Source organism: Myotis lucifugus, unplaced genomic scaffold (genome assembly GCF_000147115.1).
Source record: "Myotis lucifugus unplaced genomic scaffold, Myoluc2.0 scaffold_0, whole genome shotgun sequence".
Taxonomy (NCBI): Eukaryota; Metazoa; Chordata; class Mammalia; order Chiroptera; family Vespertilionidae; genus Myotis; species Myotis lucifugus.
This window is the reverse complement of record NW_005871048.1, coordinates 34,957,064-34,979,843: the sequence shown is the minus strand read 5'-3', so window position 1 is coordinate 34,979,843 and position 22,780 is coordinate 34,957,064. Positions and strand designations below refer to the sequence as shown.

General features: G+C 47.9%; 1 protein-coding gene across 1 annotated transcript; it reads left to right on the top strand.

The window, feature by feature from the left end:
• The first annotated feature begins 6,282 nt into the window (after positions 1-6,282).
• CKMT2 (creatine kinase, mitochondrial 2) lies at positions 6,283-21,395 on the top strand. Its single transcript, XM_006081264.3, is given in 12 exon segments — positions 6,283-6,322; positions 9,801-9,972; positions 11,209-11,407; positions 12,944-13,039; positions 13,537-13,551; positions 13,553-13,570; positions 13,572-13,760; positions 15,381-15,466; positions 16,418-16,541; positions 16,750-16,884; positions 18,162-18,287; positions 21,137-21,395. Coding segments are annotated over 11 exon segments (1,260 nt in total). The 5' UTR covers positions 6,283-6,322; positions 9,801-9,820; the 3' UTR covers positions 21,257-21,395.
• The last annotated feature ends 1,385 nt before the right edge of the window (positions 21,396-22,780 follow it).

Below are 22,780 nucleotides of genomic sequence, written 5' to 3'. Positions count from 1 at the left end.
CATCTGCTCAAGGAAAATATAATTCTACTTAACATGCTGAACCACTGTCTTTTACTCACCCATCTCCCTTTCCCCTAGAAAGGCAGTTATGAAAGACCACTGGATGAGGCTTCCCAGCCCCGAGTGCCAGACCCCATTCTATATCCACAGCTGGGAAACCTCAGGCCAGTGCTGCAACCTCTCTGAGCCTGTTTTCTCGCCTGCAAATGGAGTAAATAGTAATTTATGTGCTGCCTACCTCACGGGGCTGTCATGAGGACAAAATGGGTTAGTCTGTAAACTGTAAAGTGCTGTCTAAATGTGAGGTCACATGATTACCATCCTCATCTCTCTCTGGCAGAAGACTTAAATGTATTTCTCTGTGTGTGTGTGTGTGTGTGTGTGTGTGTGTGTGTGTGTAAGGGACAGACCCATGTGTTACTTTGAGAAGCATATTGTTTGTGTCCAGTTTCTTTGGAAATCTACTGACTTGTGATTCCGACAGAGGGATTTGTGCTTTGGCCTAACACTTGCCGCGTGAGGTATGGGCTATGCCTATATGCAAATTAAAATTCGCCTTTCTTGAATTCTCAAATGGCTCACTGGTCTCTTTTATTCTTTTTGTATTTTTCTACAGTGTCTTCTTCATAGCAATGGGCTCCTTCAGAAATGTTTTACTTCTAAAGTTTAGGGGAGAAATGGTTTAGAAGATGTTCATGTTGCAGACACTCAAGATCAGAGAATTTGAGAGACCTTGAAAGAGATTTTAAGGGTCATCTAGTCCTACTGTCTTTCCAGGGCTTAAATCTTTCCTGTGACATCCCTGGCCCATGTTTGGCTACCTCCAGGCACACACAACTCACTACTGCAGGAACAGCTCTGCTCGTCTACTGCCAACCCTGCGCTGACAGGCCGTGGAGAGAAGAAAAGCCGTGGAGGTGGAGGCAGAGGCCCACTAAGTCTGACCTTGGGTGGGCTCCTGAGCCTTCTGAGGCTGAGTGCCTCATCTACAAAATAAGTCTCATATCTGCCCCTAGAATTATTGCATTTTTATATGGAATGATACACATGAAAGACTTTGTTTTGGTAGTAGATAAAGTCGCCCTAATGTTTAAAACTGAAGAGATCATGAGACAGCTGGTGAGCACAAGAGAGAACTGAGAAAAGGAAGAATGTGGATCCCCATGGCTTCCTTTTCCAATTCTGAAATGAGCAATCAGGCAGGTGGGGATTCAGGAAGCCTGGTTCCCTTCATCTCATTCCCTGGCCATCCTTGCCTGTCAGTCAGTTCTGGGTCCTGCTATATCCAGATTCCAACTGGATTCAGGGGCAGAAAAGAAATAAGCCCCAAACAGATTTCCTTTAAAGCAGTGGTTCTCAACCTTCTGGCCCTTTAAATACAGTTCCTCATGTTGTGACCCAACCATAAAATTATTTTCGTTGCTACTTCATAACTGTAATGTTGCTACTGTTATGAATCGTAATGTAAATATCTGATATGCAGGATGGTCTTAGGCGACCCCTGTGAAAGGGTCGTTCAACCGCCAAAGGGGTCACGACCCACAGGTTGAGAACCGCTGCTTTAAAGCAAATGATATGGCAGTTGTGTATTTCATGTCTGTTCCTGTCTCCGTGGCAAGAGCCAGCCACATGGCCGCACTGGCTACTAGGGATTGGGTAGAGCCCTGCACTTTGAAAAGAGTTGGCAACAATGGGAGAGGAATAATGGCATACAACAAGGGTGGCATTTGAAGGATTTTGGGAAATCTGGAATCTCTGCGGTGCATCACAGGTAGAGGTTGCCATGCCTATCAACCACCTTCGTAATATGCTTGAAGGTGACCCAAAGAGTGGCACCCTCTTTTCTTAACCATGTCCCAACTAACTTATATAAAATCTACAACCAAACAACCAAAAGGATGACCGAACACCAGGAAGTGCATGGAGCACCTCTAGGTCTCTCCCCGCCACCCCCAGGCTCCCATCGCTGGATGGCCAACGGGGAACCAAGGGGACCTGGGCTGGGTGGCAGCGGAGCGGGACTGGGGACTGGGGAGCGGGCACAAGGCAGACCCCTTGGTCCCCCCAGCCAGCAGGCTCCAATCGATCCTCAGTTTCTTCTGAAAGGAACGTGGTGCCTCCACTGCACAGCCTCCCGGGACGCAGACTCACTGCTGTGAGAGGCTCCGGAGCGGAGACTTCAACAAGGACTTCAGCGCCTGCAGCGACCCTCAGCCTTCCCTGCTGGGAGGTGGACGGAGAGCATCAGCTTTAAAGCACAAACACCCTCCTCGGAAAAACCGCCACCTCCCTACTCCACAGCCGCTTCGGTGTCTGCAAGAAACTGTGCATGCTCCTCCCTGCGGGATGGGCGGGGCCAGAGCCTGAGTTGAGTGGTTCTGCAAAGGCGGCTGGGCCAGTGCAGGGACAGAGGGAGGGATGGCGCGGCAGGAGCAGTGGGCAGCCCTGGTTCCCTGCACCTCCTCCCACAGGCATAGCCCTTCCTGGTGTTTTTCTAACTCTGTCTGGGTAAAGGAAACAAGTGTCTGTTGACTTCCCATCTTACTCTCCCAGCCGCCAGTTAATCCCTCTGGATGCATCGTATTCAACCTCCAAAGGATCCGAGGGGCAGGTTCAACCTTCGTTCCGTAGTTGAGGAAACTGACCAACAAACACACGTGTCTCATGCCTCAGTGTCAACTCCCGCGGAAATCTCCGGGTAATAACTCAGATTGTATATCTAAGGGTATATTTTCTTCTGTTTTCGTGTTTAATTCAACCCCAGGAATCAAATAATACAATAAAGAATAAAATGAGTTCAGAGGGCTCAGCATTGTATTCCCAGGGCCCTTGGTTCCACACAAACTGCAGAGCTCAGTTATCCTGAGATGAAAGAAAAAGAAAGAGAAACGTGAAAGGTTTCCCAGCTCAGTCACAGAGACATCTCATAGCCACATACTAAGGACACAACATTAACTTAGGGGTGGAAAGGACACAAAAGGAATAGAAGATGGAGGGTGATATGCGGAAGGTGGGGCCCACCAGGTGGTGACAGGGGGCAAGCCTGTGGGAGGTGACCAAGTGCCCCACCTCTGCTGAGGGGTGCATGCGTCTGTCCTGGGAGCTGCGGCTGATGGAGAGGGAGGCTATGGCTCTATGTGGATGAGTTGCCAATGAGAGCCTCCCTGCAGCCACAGTACTCGGTGTTCTCAACACAGCGGGAGCACAGGATCATGTACACAACGTCACGAAAGAAAACGCGTCCTATTCCCAACTTATTCACAGACTTCTATTTCTGGTATCTATATTCCCAATGTGTCCACAAGTACATCTGGAAAAAGAAAAAAGATTTGTACGTGATGTGACTGCATCTTTAGAAAACCCAAGTGATCACAAGCAGAGCACTTTTAACACCTAATGAGCCAAATACACTGATGAACAAAAATAGACCCAGAGACACAGACGCATGAACAGACTGTGGAGCCTCAGAGGGAAGGCAGGGGAGGGTGGGTGGGTGGGAAGAGATCAACCAATGGCCTTATGTGCATATATGCATCACTCTGGACACAGACAATGGGGTGGTGAGGGCCTGGGGGTGGGTAGTAGGCTGGAAAAGGTTAATGGGGGGAAAGGGGACCTATGTAAACCATTCAACAATAAAGATTTAATAAAAAGAGTAAAAAATAAAAGAAAATAAAAAAGTAAAATAAAATAAAATAAAAGCCAAGAATAACTGCCCTGGCCGGGTGGCTCATTGGTTGGAGCTTCGTCCTGTACATTGAAAGGCTGCGAGTTTGAACCCAGGTCAGGGTGTGTGGGGGAGGCCACTGAGCAAGTGGTGCCTGGAGGAGGGAGGCTCCTCAGACCTAAACACAGTCCAGGCCTCGCCCATGGTCCAAGGCCCATCCTCTGCTGAGTGAGACCGGACCTCCCAGCTTCCTGTTGAGTCCCTAGTCTCTGAGTCATAGGGCCACTTCCCCATGCTCCCCAGAATGCACTGCTCAGTAACCATCTATACTAATAAAAGGGTAATATGCTAATTAGACTGGACATCCCTCCAGACAAAGCCACGGTGGCCGGAGCTGAGGCAGAGGTGGTTAGGGGTGACCAGGCCGGCAGGCAGAGTGGTTAGGGGTGATCAGGCAGGCAGGCAGGTGAGAGGTTAGGAGCCAGCAGTCCCAAATTGCAAGAGGGATGTCTGACTGCCAGTTGGGGCCTAAACCGGCAGTCGGACATCCCCTGAGGGGTCCCGGATTGCTGGATTAGAGAGGGTGCAGGCTGGGCTGAGGGACTCCCCAACAACCCCCTGTGCACGAATTTCATGCACTGGGCCTCTAGTTACATTATAAAATGAAGGGTTGAGGTAAGGTTTATGGATGGGCACCCTAATGTCCATTTGTAAGGAATTGGGAAACGAGATAAAAGAAGGGTTTCTTATTGTAACTGCCATTCTTTAGACTCTACATTTCTGTGCTTTTCAAAGGCCTTATCATTTTCATTCTTGCCGGGTACTCAATTGGTTGGAGCATCGTCTGGTACAACAAAAGGTTGTGGGTCCGATTTCAGGTTAAGACACTTACCTAAGTTACAGGTTCAATCCCGGGCAGGGGTGCATATTTGGGATGCCAACTCAGGGTGCAAACTGGAGGCAACCTCTCTCTCTCTCCTCAGCCTCTCTCTCTAAAATCAATAAACATACCCTCAGGTGAGGATTTTTTTTAAAAAAAGCCTTTTGTTTTCTGTGTCTGGGATGTGGGCTATTTCAGGGTCACTGGATTTATTTCTCTTGGTACCTGAACTGACTTGAAACTGTGTGTGTGCAAAAGAACTATTTTGGGAAGAAATAAGCCTAGACTCCCCTCACTCCTGTCTCCCATCCTGATCCGCAGAGTCCAGTCTCCTCAGCAGCTGGTCAGCCCCACAGGCCTCAAGTTCGCTTTTCCTTCTGCCAGGAGAGGCCCGCAGGGGTGGGAGGGACTTGGTCCATTAAAAGAGAGTGTGCACACTGGGAACTCTGACCCTTAAGAGGATCATGTAATCAGTTTGCTTGGTCCCAATCTACGATTGCTTTAATAAAATAACGTGGAAGGACCTAGAAAATATCTGCGTATGCCAGGTCTAGAAAGGATAAGTATTGCTTTGTAAAAATTTCAACTCAGTGTGGCAGGTCATTGTGATAACATATGTATTCACTGAGGTGTGACAAATACACAGTTAAGTGCTTGAATCTTAAGTGTACAACTTGGGAAGATTTTACACGTGTGTGTACCCACACAACACTCCCAAACGAGGGGATTTCCAGCCCCCAGAAGGCCCCCTCCTATGCCCTCCCCGCCAGTACCCCCAATGCAAAGGGAAAATAGATGCTTTGCTATGGGTTACATTGAAAAGAACTGGAAACCCTGAAAGAGAGCCACTCTAGGTGGAAGGTTATTCCCGGGCTCCACCCCCTGCTCCATCGTCTGCTCTGAGCACCGATTGGTCTCAGAGAAGAAAAGGAACCAGTTGTTGGTGTGCACGTGGCCACAGAGGCTGCCTACGTGACAGTCACCAGGGGCTAGGCAGCTCCAGTGGCAGGGCAGCTGTCCAAAGTCCTGGTGGGTCACTGCTATTTACGGCCAACCTTTCCGGTTGGTGGTGCCTGCCCCAAGGAGGGCTATTTTTAAGCGGGAATATGGCCTGCTGGGTTTGCTGGGTGGCATATTAAGCTGGTGTGGATAGAAAGTGAGATTATCTAGCAATCTGCTTCCGACATGGTTGTGATTGCCCTGAATCGGGGCCCCAGGCAAGGTGGAGGGAGGTCCCTGTCCCTGGCTCAGAGCTTGATTAGCAGCAGGAGAGCGGGAGCTTTAGACATCTCTTCCTCCCAGACCTGGGAGGCTGGGGTGGGGGTCATTCTGCAGACCTAACCGCAGCCCCAGGGCTGGTGCTCCTGAGGGAAGGTAGAAACAAGTCCCCTAACTGGTGTGAGTTTCCAGGCAGGCCCTTCCACCTAGATGCAGGGTCTTGCAGGACAGGGCAGCCAGTGAGCTGGGCTGCAGGCCCCCAAACCCCTCCAAGAGCCCGGGGGAGGCAGCTTCCAGGACCACACTTGGGCGAGGGAACCACTTCAGAGAAAGGGCAGGTGCTAGAAAGAGCGCAGGGCTGGCGGCAGAGAAGTCAGGGGCTGGCCTTCAAGGGCACAGCTGGGGGAACAAGTATGGCCAGAGATCCTGGATGGGATTGGCCAGAGGGGCCCAGCCCCGCCCAGCCCGAGCCTTGTCCAGGCTGGGCCCTGCCAGCTCGCGTTACACACCGCTTGGCTGTGTGCTTGCGGCAGGACGCGAGAGACTCCGGCTCCAAGGTCAGTGAGACCATGAAACTCAGTTTTCTGCCTCTTTAGCCAGGGCACTGCTGGAGCAGGTGCGGGGGGTCTGGTGAGCCGGGACCACCTGTAGGACAGCTGTCCTGGCACTGTGGTGTAACTAAAGAAGCCCTGGGCTGAAGGCTCCCCTGTCCCCTGCACACAAGCACAGGTACAGGGGACAGGTCCTTCCCGTGGGACAGCTCTGCATGAGGTGCCGGAACCCCACCAGCACCCTGCTTGCAATGCTTGTTTTTGATAGAGAATCAGGATTATTTTTTTCTTGATGGAAAAAAACATCTAAATGCCACTGAATGTGGGATTTTAACCTTCAACTTTCCCTCCCTTGTAATTCACAGAGACTAATGGGTTTGTTTCTGGGAGAGGTTTTCCTCAGCAGCAAGAACAGGTGCAAATCACTGGCTTGGGATATACTAATTGGAAAATGAACTTTGCGAGGCCCCCAAAAGGAGCTCATTACGAGTCGGCCCAGTAGCTGGATCCAATTTAAACTGGTTCACATTGTTGCTAGAGCATCATTCTTGAAATGACTAACACATTAATAACGAACCAAGTATTGTTTCCTCCCCACCGGAGGGGGAAACTGCTGGGCATTGCCTGTATGTGTTTGGCTAGTTGGCTCTCGGTGAGCTGCTGTCAGCCCTGTTCTTGCTTCCTGAGTGGGTGACATTTGTGCCTTTGAATGACCTGGTGCATGTGGAGAACTGGGCAGCTCCCGTGAGGATTTGCCAGAACACATTTGCCAGAACAAGCCAAACCCTCCGGCTCTCCTTAGTGCTGCCCTTCAGGCCTTCCTGCTCTGCGATCCCCCCAGGGTCAGCTGGGGCCATGTGCATGGCAGTTAATGCCCCCAGGACAAGGCTACGCTAATGCAACTGGTGTGCTGTTGCCAGAGGGCTTTTTTCCTGCCTGCAGCTCTCACGCTTCCCATGCCTAGTGTCCTTGGTATGTTCTCTCTGTTCTCCTGGAGAACAAGACCACACAGGAACTTGACTGACCCAGGGCCTTCCTGACCCAGAGGGCTCTTTGAGAGATCTGGGCATTACTGGGCTGTGTGAGCACCCAATTCCTCCTTTGCATCTATAAGCACCTCTTCCAAAGACCCCCGCCTTTAGCGCTAAATCTCCTGTGGGTTATGGGTTAGGGCGCCATCCCAGCAAAGCACAGGAGTGCCACATGCTCCTGTGTGCTCTGCCAGCTTCAGGATCAAATCACATCCTCTGAGAATGGGCCAGGTGGATTTTCCTAAAGGACTGGCTGAGGAAGGTTCAGGAAACTGTGGGGGTGGGGAGAGGATAAGGCATGGGGAGTCGTGGGTGCTCAGAGGCAGGAGGGGGCTTGGTCCCTGGCTCAGAGGCCCTGGGTGCTCAGAGGCAGGAGGGGGCTTGGTCCCTGGCTCAGAGGCCCTGGGTCTCCATCTCCGCTGCAGCTTCGAGAAGGACCCTTTTGTCTTCTCAGAGGAAACCAGGCAGGAGCGTGTGTCAAGCATTCTTGGAGTTCCTGCCCACTGAGTCAGGAATCCCAGAGGGAGCCAGCCTTGAAGGTGACTGCTGGAGGTCATCTACCCTGCCTGAGAAGCCACAGAGAATCCTAACCTTGGGCAGGCAGGGAGGCACCTCCTCCTTTACAGCATTTCAAAGGACTAGATGTTTCCAACCTCCTATTTTCTTAAAAACAACTTACCCTTAGAGAGGAGTCTGGTAATGGTCCTATGTCTTCCTCACAAGGAATCCTAGGAAAGGCCTCTGTCTTGTAAGTAAAGGCTGTAAACATCTCCTGCCTATGACTGTCTACTTGCTGAATAAGACAGATGCCCAAGGGTGCCCAGTAGGTGATGAGTGATGTGAACCCTGTGCTCTCTCGGAATGGGAGGAGACAGCCGTTTTCTGCTGGCCTAGGAGGCTGGCAACCGTGGGAATTGGTTCAGAGTGTTCTGTGGACCTGGCTCAACCCTGGACACCCACTGTTTGGGGGGTGATTCTTTCTGGATGGAAAGCTGACACGTGGTCTTGCCACTGCCCTCCGTCCCCAAGGAGCTCAGACACATGGGCGCTGTGTACAGCTGGACCAGAAATGACTCTGAGTCAGCAGAAAGGCACCCACGGTGTCTCCATCCAGGATATTCAGGACAACCAGGAGGCTCAGAATTGAGGCAATGACAGAAGTCAACACCTGCACATTCCAAATGTTATGGAACCAGACAAAACCCTTAGACCCGGACCCAGACTCTCAGTACACTTGCCTGGGACAGAGAGATATACAGCTCCTGGCGCTCAAACAAAAGGGCATAATCTGGTGGTTCTTGCTTTTTAATGGAGAGGGTGAGTCTAGGACTAAAACACTATCATTGTCTTTGGCTGTCATCTTGCACCACATGTAAAAGTCTCCTTGGCTTGGAGCTCAGCAATTCTGCCAGATTTTAGTTCTGATGCTGTAAACAATGCTGTGTAAATCAGGAGTCACAAAGGTGTTCCAGGTTAGGGAAACTGAGGCAGACAGCTCCTACAGAGCGAGACATGACCTCCTTCCTCACCTCTGCAATCCCTAGTTCTGTACAAGGAAGGAGAGAGGAGGGAAGGAGACAGAAGGCAAGAACAAATCTCAGAGGAAGGCAGACGGGCCCAGCAGGCTGGCTGTCGTGTCAGGCACCTAGCATCAGAGTGGAGTGGGCAGAGGTACCCCTGGCGTCCAGGCCACTTCAGCAGGAGTTTGAGGACAGGGAGAGAGAACAGGCTTAGAAAGAATATTCTGGGACTTGGGGAGAGTCACATGCCCTGAGGCGATAATCCTATGACGAGGAGCTGCTGTGATAAATGCATTGCTATGGTTTTAGGGGTTTAACGGAGTGGAGTGATCTGTGGCACTCCTAGGTCCTCAACCACAAAGGTCATTTCCCCCGTAACTGCTGGCCAGTGAGGGGCTGTCTGTAGGTGCTGGGGTTTGCAAGAGGCTTGAATCCAGGGCCAAAGAGAAGCCTGGGTTCAAATCCCAGCTCTTCGATGTGCTGGCTCTGAGATCTGGAGGTCTTGAGCCTCAGTTTCCCCACCTGAAAAATAATGCCCACTTGGCAGATTGTTGCAAAGACTAAAGACAATGTTTGTAAGGCCCCTTGCATGGCACATGCCTCATGGTAGGAGCTTAATAAATGTTAGTTTAAAAAAAAAAGACAGTGAGGCTTGCTTGGGCGTGAAGCGATGGAAAGGACCTTCCAGGGAGCCAGAAAGTGGCAATCGGAGAAAGGGTCGTGGACTTCAGGGAGTTTGACATTCACAATGTGCAAAACCACCCAGATTTTCCCCAGCAGCGTGGAGGGGTGTGGGGGAGAAAGGAAGAAAGAGGAAAACACACCAGAAGACAGGCTCCGGCTGCTGCAGCTCTTTCTCGTGCCGGTTGATCTCCACACTGGGGTTCAGGGCCATCTAGTGAGGCTGTCTCACCCAGTTTTTCTGCTTTCCAGACACTCAACCAAGAGGAAGGATGGCCAGTGCCTTCTCTAAGTTGCTAACTGGCCGCAATGCTTCTCTGTTATTTGCCACGCTGGGCACCAGTGCCCTGACCACCGGGTACCTGGTGAACCGGCAGAATGTGCGTGCTGAGGCCCGGGAACAGCACAAGCTATTCCCTCCGAGGTAAGTCCTCTTGGCTTTCAAATAGCTCCGGTGCCAGCCAGAACTATGCTGCCCCCTGCTGGACACTGCCGTGGAGGACAGCTAGGTGGCGAATACAAGGAAGTGTAGTGTCACCATTCCTGCCCAGAGCTTGCAGTCTGCTTGGATAGTAATAATAGTCACAGTTAACATTTGTTGAGCACTTTTATGTGTGTTAATCACTATACATGGAGTATCTACTTTATTCACCTTAGCATCCCTTTGTGATGAAACGGAGGCTTAGAAAAATTAAATAGTGCCTAAGTGCACACAACTAGTGCAGCCAAATGCAGATTCAGGGACACTGGTTGCAGACTCAGGCCTCATTCACTGCTACACTGCCTTCTGGAACATGCAATGACATAGTGCTGATTTTAAGTGTCAGCTTAAAGGGCATGGCAGGCAGGACGTGGAGGCGTGGCTTGAAGATGGACTTGTTTCTTCAGCCCTTGGGACCTGGCCAGGACTGAGATAGGGCACACTAAATAGAGCTGAAGTGCAGAGCTGACTAAGGGATTCCACATGCAGGGGTGGGTGGGAGCGGCGGGGAAAGCCCGGTGTTTCTCAGAGACATTCACGGCTCTTGTGGGAATCAGGGTCTCTGACCTGCTCCCAACATGCACCTCACAATAAGGGATTCCTGAGGTGAGATTGCCTGTGTTTGAGCCTGTGGTGGTCCCGCATCCCCTATTCTTCAATTCATATCCCAGCGTAGGACATTGTATTTCTTTCTATGTATTATTCCAACAGATATTTACCGAATGCCTGTTTCAATAGCCAGACTCAACAAAGCAGATAGTCACAGAGCTTGCATCAGAGAAAGAGGGCGGATAAATGGCTGCTTTTCTGTGTGGTCCCACCTGCGGGGTTTCAGCCTCTATCACTAGACCCAAGGCACCAAAACGCACCTGTTGTATTTTACCAAAACTTCTGGGTTAAAAAGTGCACGTGACTCCATTTATTTTCTAATTATTTTCACTCTACCTCCCTTTTACATGAGCATGAGCCAGGGTGGGCTGCTGCAGCCAGGTCCCTTTCTTTGGCAGTTCAGGGGACTTTTTTTTTCTACTCTGGCTTACATAAGTCATGACTCCTAGCCAAGTGTCTCGTGCTTACTGGCTAAAGAGAGCCTGGTGGAAGGATGGGCAGACACAAAGGCCATTCATAGGGCCCTCCCTTCAGGACTGCTCCCTGAAAGCCTGTCCCCTTGGTGCACAGTGCAGACTACCCTGACCTTCGCAAGCACAATAACTGCATGGCCGAGTGCCTCACCCCCTCCATCTACGCCAAACTCCGCAACAAGATGACGCCCAAAGGCTACACTCTGGACCAGTGTATCCAGACTGGAGTGGACAACCCTGGTCACCCCTTCATAAAGACTGTGGGCATGGTGGCTGGTGACGAGGAATCCTATGAGGTAAAACTATCAGCTGTAGGTTCTGGAGTGCGGGGAGGGGGGGCTCTGGGTGCAAGTCCCTTTCTGTGTGGGCCAGCTTTCTGCCTTCTCAGGCAGGGCTGCCTCACAGGGAAGCCAGCAGAACATCCGGAAAGCTTTCTGGAGCAATGAGGGCTGCAGCTTCCCAGGGACAAGGCTTCCCTTGCTGTTGCTCTAGTTCCTCCCAGGGAGGAATTGCTTGCATGACAGAGCTCTCTGAGATCGTCAAGGGGATGAATTGGCCCGGAACAAAAGCATGGATGTATTGGTGTGTATTCACCCATAAGACATTAGGAGATGAACATCATTACATAAAAGGGTACGGTCTTTTTTTTTTTTTTTTTTTAGTTTTATTCATTTCAAACGGGCCGGATCCGGCCCGCGGGCTGTAGTTTGCCCACGGCTGCTCTAGTTCCTCCCAAGGAAGAATTGCTTGCATGACAGAGCTCTCTGAGACCGTCAAGGGGACGAATTGGGAAAATATATGCTTTTTATTTTATTGGTGTGTATTCACCCATAAGACATTAGGAGATGATGTGTTAGTGGCTGGGCTTTACTGGGGGTGGAGGACGGTGTGGTGTGTCTTTAGTTTGAGAATTACTCATTACACAGCCACTGCAGCCCAGGCTTCTGAGTTCAAGTCTCTGGGAAATCCCATGATCTCCACATCCTCATCCTTGGCACAGAAGCACAGGACGGGCTGCCGCTAGGGGAGCTCAGCCACCTGCGGCCCTCTCCACAGAGCAGCTTCTAGTCCTGGCAGATGTCTTGGCTGCCTCCCTGAGGCCCCCTTCTGTTGCAGGAGGTGAAGGCAGTTCCCTGGGAGGGCAGCCATCAGGAGGAGGGAGGGGCCACCTCGAGGCTGGTAGCTCCCTCACACACAGCAATGCGCAGCTCTGGGCTCCCTGGAGTCCCAGACCAGAGCTAGCTCCCTGGCCCAACACCCCCACCCCCACTTCCCACAGCTCCCTAATCCTGCAGGGTGCTCTGTTATGACTTCTCTGAACGTTCTTTTACTTAAGGTTGCTCCTAACGTTTTTAGTTTTTAAAAAAATAGATTTTGCACGAGGTATTTCGGGTTGGGAAGGTCCGCACAGCGTGAGGGGTCCCTGCTCTGCCCTAACTGATGCTGGATGCTTTTCTTCTGGTGCAGCCGGGGTTTCCACGAATGTATTCTGTTGCTTAAACTCTAGAAACTCGCCTTCCCTTTGACCACAAAACTACATAGCCTCTGATCTAGCGGCTTCTTTTACCCCAAAGGCAAGAACTCCTGGAGAAAACCCTCAGATCCTTAAACGCAACATCTCCTTATTCCGTCAGATGGCAGTGAGCTTAGAGCGATCATTAGGGAGGAGTGTACAAGGGCAGAGTCCTGCTTTCTCTGGTGGAAGCCCATCACCACCATCATCACCTGCACCGCTATTAACTACTAGTCCTCTCACACCCTTTCCTGCATGGTCGTCTTTTCATAGTAGACGCACCAATTAAAGAGAAACAGGAGCATCTTTCCTCCTGCAGGTGTTTGCCGACCTTTTTGACCCTGTCATTAAACTCAGGCACAATGGCTACGACCCCAAGGTGATGAAGCACCCCACGGATCTGGATGCATCCAAGGTAGGCTCAGCCGCCTCTGGCCGCTCCTGTCAGCTGGCACCCCAGGGCCCACAGTGAGGAGCGCCCTCCCGGGAGAAGGGCCCCTGGGTCAGATGCCCCTTCAACTCCTGACCCCATAGCGCAGCATGCTTCCTGGACAGCGGCCCCTCTTCCCCCCCAGAAGGCCAGGAAAGTCCCAAAGGTGGTGGTGGTCACTAACGTTAGGCCTCTCCTATAGCAATTCCTTTCCTCATAGCACTCCTAAGGGGGGCACGGGATTCCAGGCGGCTCTGTGCAGAGAAGCTCTGCCCTCTCACCCGTCTCTGAAGGCCCCGCCTCCCGCTCCCACCCACGCCCCGTTCCAGACTGTGTCCCGCATGTTAGTTGCACAAATGTGCCCAGCGCACGAGGGTCTCTCCGGGGGACACTGCCAGGCGGTGGGTTGTGGCCGAGGCAGGACCGGGCGGGGGGCCGGGGCCGGGGCGGGCCGGCGGCGTGACCCCGCGCTCTGTCCGCAGATCACCCACGGGCAGTTTCGACGAGCGCTACGTGCTTGTCCTCCCGGGTGCGCACCGGCCGCAGCATCCGCGGGCTGAGCCTGCCGCCAGCCTGCTCCCGCGCGGAGCGCAGGGAGGTGGAGAACGTGGCCATCACGGCCCTGGAGGGCCTCAAGGGCGACCTGGCTGGCCGCTACTACAAGCTGTCCGAGATGACCGAGCGGGACCAGCAGCAGCTCATCGACGTGAGTGGCCCCTGAACCACGCGGGCCGCCGGGGTGGGGCTGAGCCCTGACCCACGCAGTGCGGCCTCTCTGCCCTGGCTGGGAGCTTGCTGGGGCGTCTGCGTGTTCAGAGTCGTGAAGATGAGGCCTTAAAACCTTAGGTCAACCCACGCAAGTACTCTGAGGGTCAGATCTAGCAGATCTGGGTATGAGTGGAGGTGAATGGAGGATTTCCCTGCTGGCTGGTAAATGAAAACAAAAAGGTGTGGAAATCCTGTGCCACACCCACAGGAAGTGGTAGGAACTAGGAAAACCTGGAAAGGAGCTTCTCCAAGTGGAGCCTGCCCTGACTGGCACTGGAGCCAGCCTCTGGGATGCCTGCCGCCTCCACATCCAACACAGCTTCACTCCAACGCTAGAGTGGACAGAACCCAGCCCCAAAGCACAGCTAAAACAGGATGGCAGTTTCAAAAGTAACGTTTAACTAAAGTCCAAGGAGCAGCAGAAACAAATATCTGTCATTTCAGAAGATGCAACGTCACAAAATATGCCTCATTTCCAAACCAGGCAGGCCAGTCTCCTGGTCTCTGCAGCCTCAGGCCAACCCTCCCCCTGTCCCGATACAGAACCAGCCCTCCTGCACCTCACGTAGCCACTTCTGGTTCCCAGCTTAAGGAACACTGTTTCGTGGGCAGTGACTGTCCACAAACCTGTGCTGGCTCACGTCTCTGACCTCTTCTACTTCTCAGAGATTGAAGAGAGACTTCCCTGCCCATAGCCTCTTGATTTCTGACTCCCTGTAACAATACTGAATGCATGGTATCCATGTTCACACTCTACTGTGTACACACAGAAGGAAACATGTCGGTCACTCAACATTGATTTCGATATGTAGAGTAGTATAATGTAGTTGAAGGCACAGCTTGGGAGTCATACAGGTCTAGGTTTGAATATAAGCTCTACGACCTCCTAGCTGTGTGATATCAGATAGGTTATTTTCTCTGTCTGAATCTCAGTTTTTCTCACCTAGAAAAGAGAATGATTATGCTTGGCGCATAGTGTGGTTGTGAGACTTCAGGAAATAAATGATAAGCACATAGCAGAGCCCAGCACATAGTCAGCATTAAATTAGTGGCGGCTATTTTTATTTGTAGATCCTTATTTCACATTTCTAAGACTTTTTAATGAAAGGAATGGTAATAAATGAATCAGTAATGTTAGAAACGTAGAGGATGGTGGCTGTGCAGAACAGACTTTTCAGGATAGTGCCCCTTACTCACTGCCCACTCTGCCACTGCATGGGGCTGGTGCTGGTTGGGGTTTACACACTCCCTGGCGATGAAGTGTTTCCATTGGGTTAACCCAGTGGGTTTCAACCTTAGCTCTACACTAGAATCACCTGAAGAGCTTTTAAAAATCCCACTGTCCAGGCCACAGCTCATATGGTCAGAATCTCTGGGGCCTGGGCATTAGTCCTAATTTTTAAGTTCCCAGGTTATTCTAGTGGGCAGCCACGGCGGAGGACCACTGCCTGAGAGACCTCAGCCATGATTAGTGAGTTGAAACTTGGACACCTGGCACTGGCAGTCATGCCCGATCTCATCCGTTTCTCCTTTCTGCTTTGTCCCTTTTGGCCTGCAGGACCACTTTCTGTTTGATAAGCCAGTATCCCCTTTGTTAACGTGTGCTGGGATGGCCCGTGACTGGCCTGATGCCCGGGGAATCTGGTAGGGACACAGCATTTCACATTTGCAGTGTGTGCAGAGGCTCTCCTGCAGGCCGTCTGCTTGTCCTAACCTGAAGTTGCTGTGACGTGCACTTGACAGCATGCCCAGCTTGAGCTACCAGAGAGAGAGAGAGTATTTAGAATGTGTGTGTGTGCGCGTGTGTGTGTGTGTGTGTGTGTGTGTGTGTGTGTGATGTTTCTAAGATATGTAGGGACATTGGCTGGTTTGCATGAATTATGCATGAGAAAAAGACTATATTCTTTAAGAAAAAATTAGGTTCATATTATTTGACCTCACATAAAATGTTTCATGACATTAAAACAAAAGAGCAGAAAATGAAAAGTAAATATTGAGGATTTAAGTAAAACCCAATGAGGAAGAATGGATACCGAGTACACATACATTTGATCTTGGCCAACAGTTTTCAGTCCACTTTGATTCCTGTACCTTGGTAGGTTATTATGACACTACCTGAAAGAGATGAGATTGAAGTGTTCCTGAGCAGTTGCTCAGTGGGAGTAGGTAGGATCTATACAGCAAACATAGGTAAAAATCTTCTGCACTTCTGATACCTTAGACTGCAGGTAAAACTTTTTTTTTTTAAGGACCACAAGATTTTGGTTGAATCTATTAGGAGATAAAACACTCCTATTAGTGTCAAAGCCAAATGTTACCATAGTTGAATTATTGTCATCCTAGTCTGAGGAATGAGGGAGATTATATTCTTGTTGAGCAAAACCATGACATATATAAGGGTCGGAGTGGTCTTATTCTTCATTCTGTCATTGTAACAGCATTTTATAGTACTTGTTCAGGCACAATTACGAGATTAGGGCCATCTAAGAAATTAGGAAGATAAAATGAAGCAATCAAGCCAAAGAGGTAATGGGAATTTGCATGTGTTGAAACAAATATAATTAACACTCAACACCATATTTCTCTCTTTGTTAGGCATAATTATGACAAGACATTTCTCATCTGGATTAATGAGGAAGACCACACCAGGGTAATCTCTATGGAAAAAGGAGGCAATATGAAAAGAGTATTTGAGCGATTCTGTCGTGGACTAAAAGAAGTAAGATGTTATCAGAGATTTCTGAATATTCACTAAAATAAAATATCTTTATTTTTCATTCTTAAAAGAAGACAATGCAGTGCCTTCCAAGATGGGGCTCATGTATCCTAGGGATCATGGCACTCACATACACACACTTCTCCCTGAGGTTTGGGGTGTGCTGAATGAACGGACATCTGAGAACTCCATCATTTGTTCACTGTTGTAGGTAGAACGCTTGATCCAAGAACGAGGCTGGGAGTTCATGTGGAATGAGCGCCTCGGATACATTCTGACCTGCCCTTCGAACCTTGGCACAGGATTACGGGCTGGTGTCCACGTTAAGATCCCGAAGCTGAGCAAGGTAATCTGATGTAGCCAGCAGCCCTGTTGGGTTCCTCCAGCATCCCTTCAGAGGGGACTGCTTTGTGGAGGGAGAAAATGTCACTGCCCATGCCTTAAGCCTTACTTTCTGCACCTACAACCAAAAAATAGTGAGAGAAGGTTAAGTTGACCACAAAAGACATTTGTTTCAGTAGGACAGAGGTGAGGGGGCTCTACGAAAGAGCTGTGGCTTCAAGAACAAAAAGTTTAAATTCTCCCTCATATGACAAACCTGGATAGATAGAAGGGCTGCTCTGCTCCTTGGGGTTCCTTCCATCTCCTTCTCGGCCTCTCCTAGTGGAGAGGTTCTCAGACCTGAGACTGCATCAGACTCACCAGGAGGCTTGTAAAAACACAGACTGCTGGGCCCACCCGCCTGATTTGCATGTCTGCCAAGTGCCCAGGTGACGCTGATGCTGCTGGTCAGGAAGCTGCGCTTGGAGCACCACTGTCTTAGGGCTTGTCCCCTCTGCATGGTCACCGTCAGGCCCCAAGTGGGAGCTTATGGGAAGTGGAGAGAGAGCACACAAGTGTTCCCATGCAAAGACTTCAGGTCTAGGCCTGGAGGCACACATCGTTCTGCTCAAACTTAGCAAGAACTTAGCCAGTGGTCACTTCCTCAGCTCCACTGTGGACGGGAAGGAAAAAAGGATTCTGTTGGGCAATTAATTTCTGACACAGCAAGTGAACCAAATACTTTAAAACAACTTTAGAAAATGTGCTTTCTGCCGAAAAGGTATGACAATTTTTATTGTTCATAATTCCAATTCTAGGAAAAAATATTTGATGTGATTTAACGTCATGATTTAATCACATCAGTGATAACTATTATAAAGATGAATAATGAAAACTCACCAAAGCTGGCATCCAGAGGTGACAAAAGCAGTACAGACATTAATAACAATACACTTGAAACCTATATAATTTTACTAACCAATGTCACCCCAATAAACTTAATAAAATTGTTAAGAAAATAAGTTAAAAAACAGCCCTGCAACCTTCTAGATGTGTGACCTTGGGCAAGTTCATTCCTCTGAGCCTTAGTTTCCTCATCTGTGAAATGGGGGTGGAAGCAAAACCTACTTCAGAGGGTTGTTGTAAGGTTAAAAGTTCCAGCACAGAGCCCTGGTACATAGTAAATATATGCTTAATAAACACTAACTGTTGTAAGCTCTCATTATATGTCTTTTCTACGTGAAAGTGCCAATGACAGTACATGGATTTTGCCTCTACAACACTGTGTTACCCCTGTCCCAGGATCCCCGCTTTTCTAAGATCCTGGAGAACCTGAGGCTGCAGAAGCGTGGCACGGGCGGTGTGGACACTGCGGCGGTGGCAGATGTGTACGATATTTCCAACATCGATCGAATTGGCCGGTCAGAGGTAACATCTCTCTCACTCTCTGAACATGAACTAACAAAATCAGCCTATGAGAAAAAGAAGTAGCCTAACAGCCTTACCTTATTCACAAAACCCGAGACCTCCTCTTTCCCACCGAGTCCCAGTCCCGTTAGTGTTTGGTTCTGTAGTGCTATTCTTCCACCGGAAACACTGCAGGAAGGGAAGCACAGTGTCAGCTGGGAGTGTACAGGCAAGCAAAGGACGTGCAGTGGGACTGTGGTCGCCAGCCTGCCCCCGGAGCTATTCCAGGTCTTCAGCAGCAGGAGCTCTGTTATGACAAGGGACAGTGGTGCCTCACTGTGAAATCAGGGAACACGTGAGCTCTCTCACTGAGGGTGATAAAGTAGTGGATTTTTCTCCTGATTCTGAATTTCCTTTGGTGAATGAAGGCCACATACTGTCATCTTCATTTAGGCATTTTTAGATACTTGATACTTTCTGAAATATTACTTTTAGGGCTAAAGATGAGAAATGAGGTATGCACTAGGTGTACATATGATTGTGCTCATAAAATAATCCTTAGGATTCTGTGAGTATATAGAATGGAAAGGGTACAGACACTATATGCAGGCCTGGAGCGATGCAGGAGGTGACGCGTAAAGAGCACACTTAAGCAACATGCAGCTGAATCCTAAGCAAATACTGATCTCAGTGCATTCTATCAATTTATCTGGATGTGGTCCCATTGGATGTATTATGCCCATCACTAATTTAAAAGCCTCTTCTTATTACATACAACGCTTAATAACTCAGTGGCTGGTTATTCAATCTGTGGATTATCGATGCTCTTTCTTCTCCCTTGCCAGCTTTTGAATAGTTCATTGCCTATTGGTATGCCTACTAGTAAACTAAGGAAAAGAAATGAGAAAATACTCAAAACAATTAAACCAGCCTATGTAAACCAGCTCTGGTGAAGTACTTGAGGAAGAAGCAGCTAAAAATGCCACAACTTCTGAAATGCACTGACTAATGTGTGGTGTAGTGAATAAAGAAAATCTGGGCCTAGCCCTGTCTGCTTGTAATATTAACTAGATTTTTATTAATGGAAAGCAAGGTAGTCATTGCTTTGAAAACATTTTATGTCTAATTAAGTTAATAGATAATCATTATAAAAGCTAGAAAAATACCAAAAAGTATTCAAACTTAACCTAACAACCCTGAGATAACCATCATGGACATTATTCTGAATTACCTCCCACTTTTATACTTATTCAAAAAAAGTTTGGGTTTTTTTGTTTTGTTTTTTTAAAACAAAATTTGGTATTATAGTATATATTTGATGTTATAATACAGCTTTCCCCAATGTATTATATCATGAGCATTTTCCTATATTATTCTTAAAAAACATGATGTTTAATAAAAGTCCATTAAAGATAGTCCATTATCTATTTAATATCTCCCTGATAATTTGATGTTTTGTTTGGCCATCTCTATATATAACTCTATGCCAATCTCTTTGCATAACAATAATCACAATTCTGACTATTTAGTTAAAATAAAATTCCTAGGAAAGGAATTTCTGGGTTGAAGATGAGAGGTCCTGATAACCAAGTTCCCCATCAGGAGATTTATACCAAGATACAGTCCCACTGGCAATCAATGAGAGACCCTCTCACCCCACCCTCTTCAACACTGGGACGGGTCAGTTGGATGAGTACAAAATATGCTTAGTAATGACTAACTTTCTGATCCAAACCTTTCATGGAGCCTCAGTTTCTTTCTTTTTTAAAAAGAAAATATATTTTAATTGATTTCAGAGAGGAAGGGAGAGGGAGAGAGAGATAGAAACATCAGTGATGAGAATCATTGATCAGCTGCCTCCTGCGTGCCCCCTACTGGGGATTGAGCCCACAACCCAGGCATGTGCCCTTGACCAGAATCGAACCTGGGACCCTTCAGTCTGCAAGCCAACGCTCTATCCACTGAGCCAAACCAGCTAGAGCGAGACTCAGTTTTTTAGGCATGAAAAGAGGTGGGCAAGGGACTGGACTCCCTCATGCTTAAGGTATGTTCAGATATTCAATAATCCCTCCCATATTTACTGTTTATCCTTGAGTTAAATAATGTATTTTAGTGCTGTCTGGAGTTAGCTAATTAGTTACTACCTTAGTTTGGGTCTCTGCAGGAACAGTGCAAGTAATTTGTTAGGGAGATGACCCCAGAAAAAAGATTCATATGTAGGTGTGCTCTAATTTTAAAAACATCAATATTTGTAAACGAAAGTTCTAACATTTTTCAAAAAACAGAAAATTTAAGTCTTTCTTAATATCATTCACAGTTTCTTTTCAGTAGCAAACTGGTCTGGTAAGTAAAAACATTATTTAATTGTTAAACATTTGATTTTAAACAAATTTTCAGAAAGACATATATTTTCAGATAATATCTGAACGACAGCATATTCAGTGCTTGGATTGCCTAGTGGGAGGTCAGAATTCAGATCCAGGCCAAAGAACAACACAAGGGTGTTACTGTGTAATTTTGTCTTTAGACAAACTCTGTCATTTTACAGCTGAGACTGATGGGGGAAGGTATCTGAGATGCAAACTGATGGTTTTCACATATGAAAGACGTTCTCACACACAAAGTAGTAACCCTATCTTAACTAAAGGAAGATCATGAGAAGCCCTGTAAAATGTCTCTGCTTCCCTCTCTGACCGTGACCATCAGGCATCTCTTCTCCCACAATCCCGTAAAGAAAAAATGAGAAAGAAGAAATGGTTATAGACTATCTAATGTGGCAAGTTCTCATTGTCCCAGTGTTGTTCCTATTGATCAATGCATTGTATGTGTCTCCTGTGAAAATTAATCATTCATCTTTTTCACTGTCCAAGGTTGAGCTCGTTCAGATAGTCATCGATGGAGTCAATTACTTGGTGGATTGTGAGAAGAAGTTGGAGAGAGGTCAAGATATTAAGGTGCCACCGCCTTTGCCTCAGTTTGGCAGAAAGTGAACTTTCCCTTCCCCATTTATAAGTAATGTGTCTGCTGGTATGACAGACATAAAGGTATTTCTGCTCTGAGAGTTTTTGTAGACTTGGGAAAATGTAAAATTGTATGTCTTATCTTTAGAATAAAACTCTCCTTAATCTCTTTGGTTTCCCTGATTTTTAAAAAATGTTTACTAAGAAGGGCAAATAACATCCAATTGCCAGTAGCAGGAAGTAAAAATATTTTTTAAGGCAAGGATAAAAATAATATTTGTAAGTTACCTCATTAGAACAAAAGATACTTTTATCACGTAGGAAATTCCAAGGGATTTGCGTGTCATGAACTGGAGTTAAAGACCAAATATTACAACAGAAATGTTCCTAGTATTCTTATCACTTAGGAAATTACAAGAATTTTAGGAGCTCTGTGACAGGAACACGGGGCAGATATGTACTAGTATTATACATACATACACACATACTACATTATTTCACAGGCTCTATTTAATTATTAAAGTAGATTTCAGAAAAAAGGATAAAGGAGGACATTTCATATGTACATACATGTAAATTCATTAAGAAGACTTAAAAACTCGAAATACATGTTCATTTCAAAATGCATGAAGCCCAAACTGACAGAACTGAAAGAGGAAACAAACAAACACACACACAAATTCCTCTCTCAGTATTCCATAGAACAAGCAGACAAATGATCAGGAAGAATACAGAATATTAATTGGGTTTGGATCTGCCTAGAAGCAGATGACAAAATAGGATTCAACATGAAAGCTGTTTTTGTGGGGAGGGGACAGAAGAAGGAAGATGCATTCAAACAAGCACCGTGCTAGATTGACAGGGAAGGAAGGAAGATTGGGTAGGAAAAGACTACAAAACAGTTCCAAGAAAGTTTTATCCAAGCCAATGGGAAGTCTTCATGCCTGTTGGAAGGGTCTTGTATCTTCTAAAGGAAGAATGTCCTTGCTCATTTATGAGCTGAAAGCAGAATTTGGGTAGCCTGGCCTTAGTATGAACACAATGGTTGATCTATAGGGGCAGTAACTAGAGTTGTCAGCTAGATTATGCAAGGGGAGATCTCAGTCATGCATTTTCATGGCCACCACAGTCCACTCTTTGCATCATACAGACTCACTTCAGGGAGAAGCTTCTTTGTGGCTCCCATGGATCTCACTTTCTAAGGAAGATCTTAGAAAAGGAGGGTTAGCTGTATAAACTAAAATCCCATTGCTGCAACTGGTATTCCTCCTCGACCTCCTCCATTATCCACTCTGAATTTCCCCAATCTTCGTCTTGGCAGACTATGGTGGCTTATTTGGTGTATGAGCCAAGCCTTCAGTCCTGAGGCCTTGGCAATTATATCCTTCTTGGGCCTGGTTTTCACCTCCCGTTACAATAGTACAAGGGATGCCACTTGTATCACATGGGTTCCCCATCTATTCCTCTCTGCCCATCGTGTAAAAGCAGCTCTTCTTCTCTGCTGTCAGCACTGATCACCCCTTTCACAATGATGGCTCCTATTCTCACCTGCTG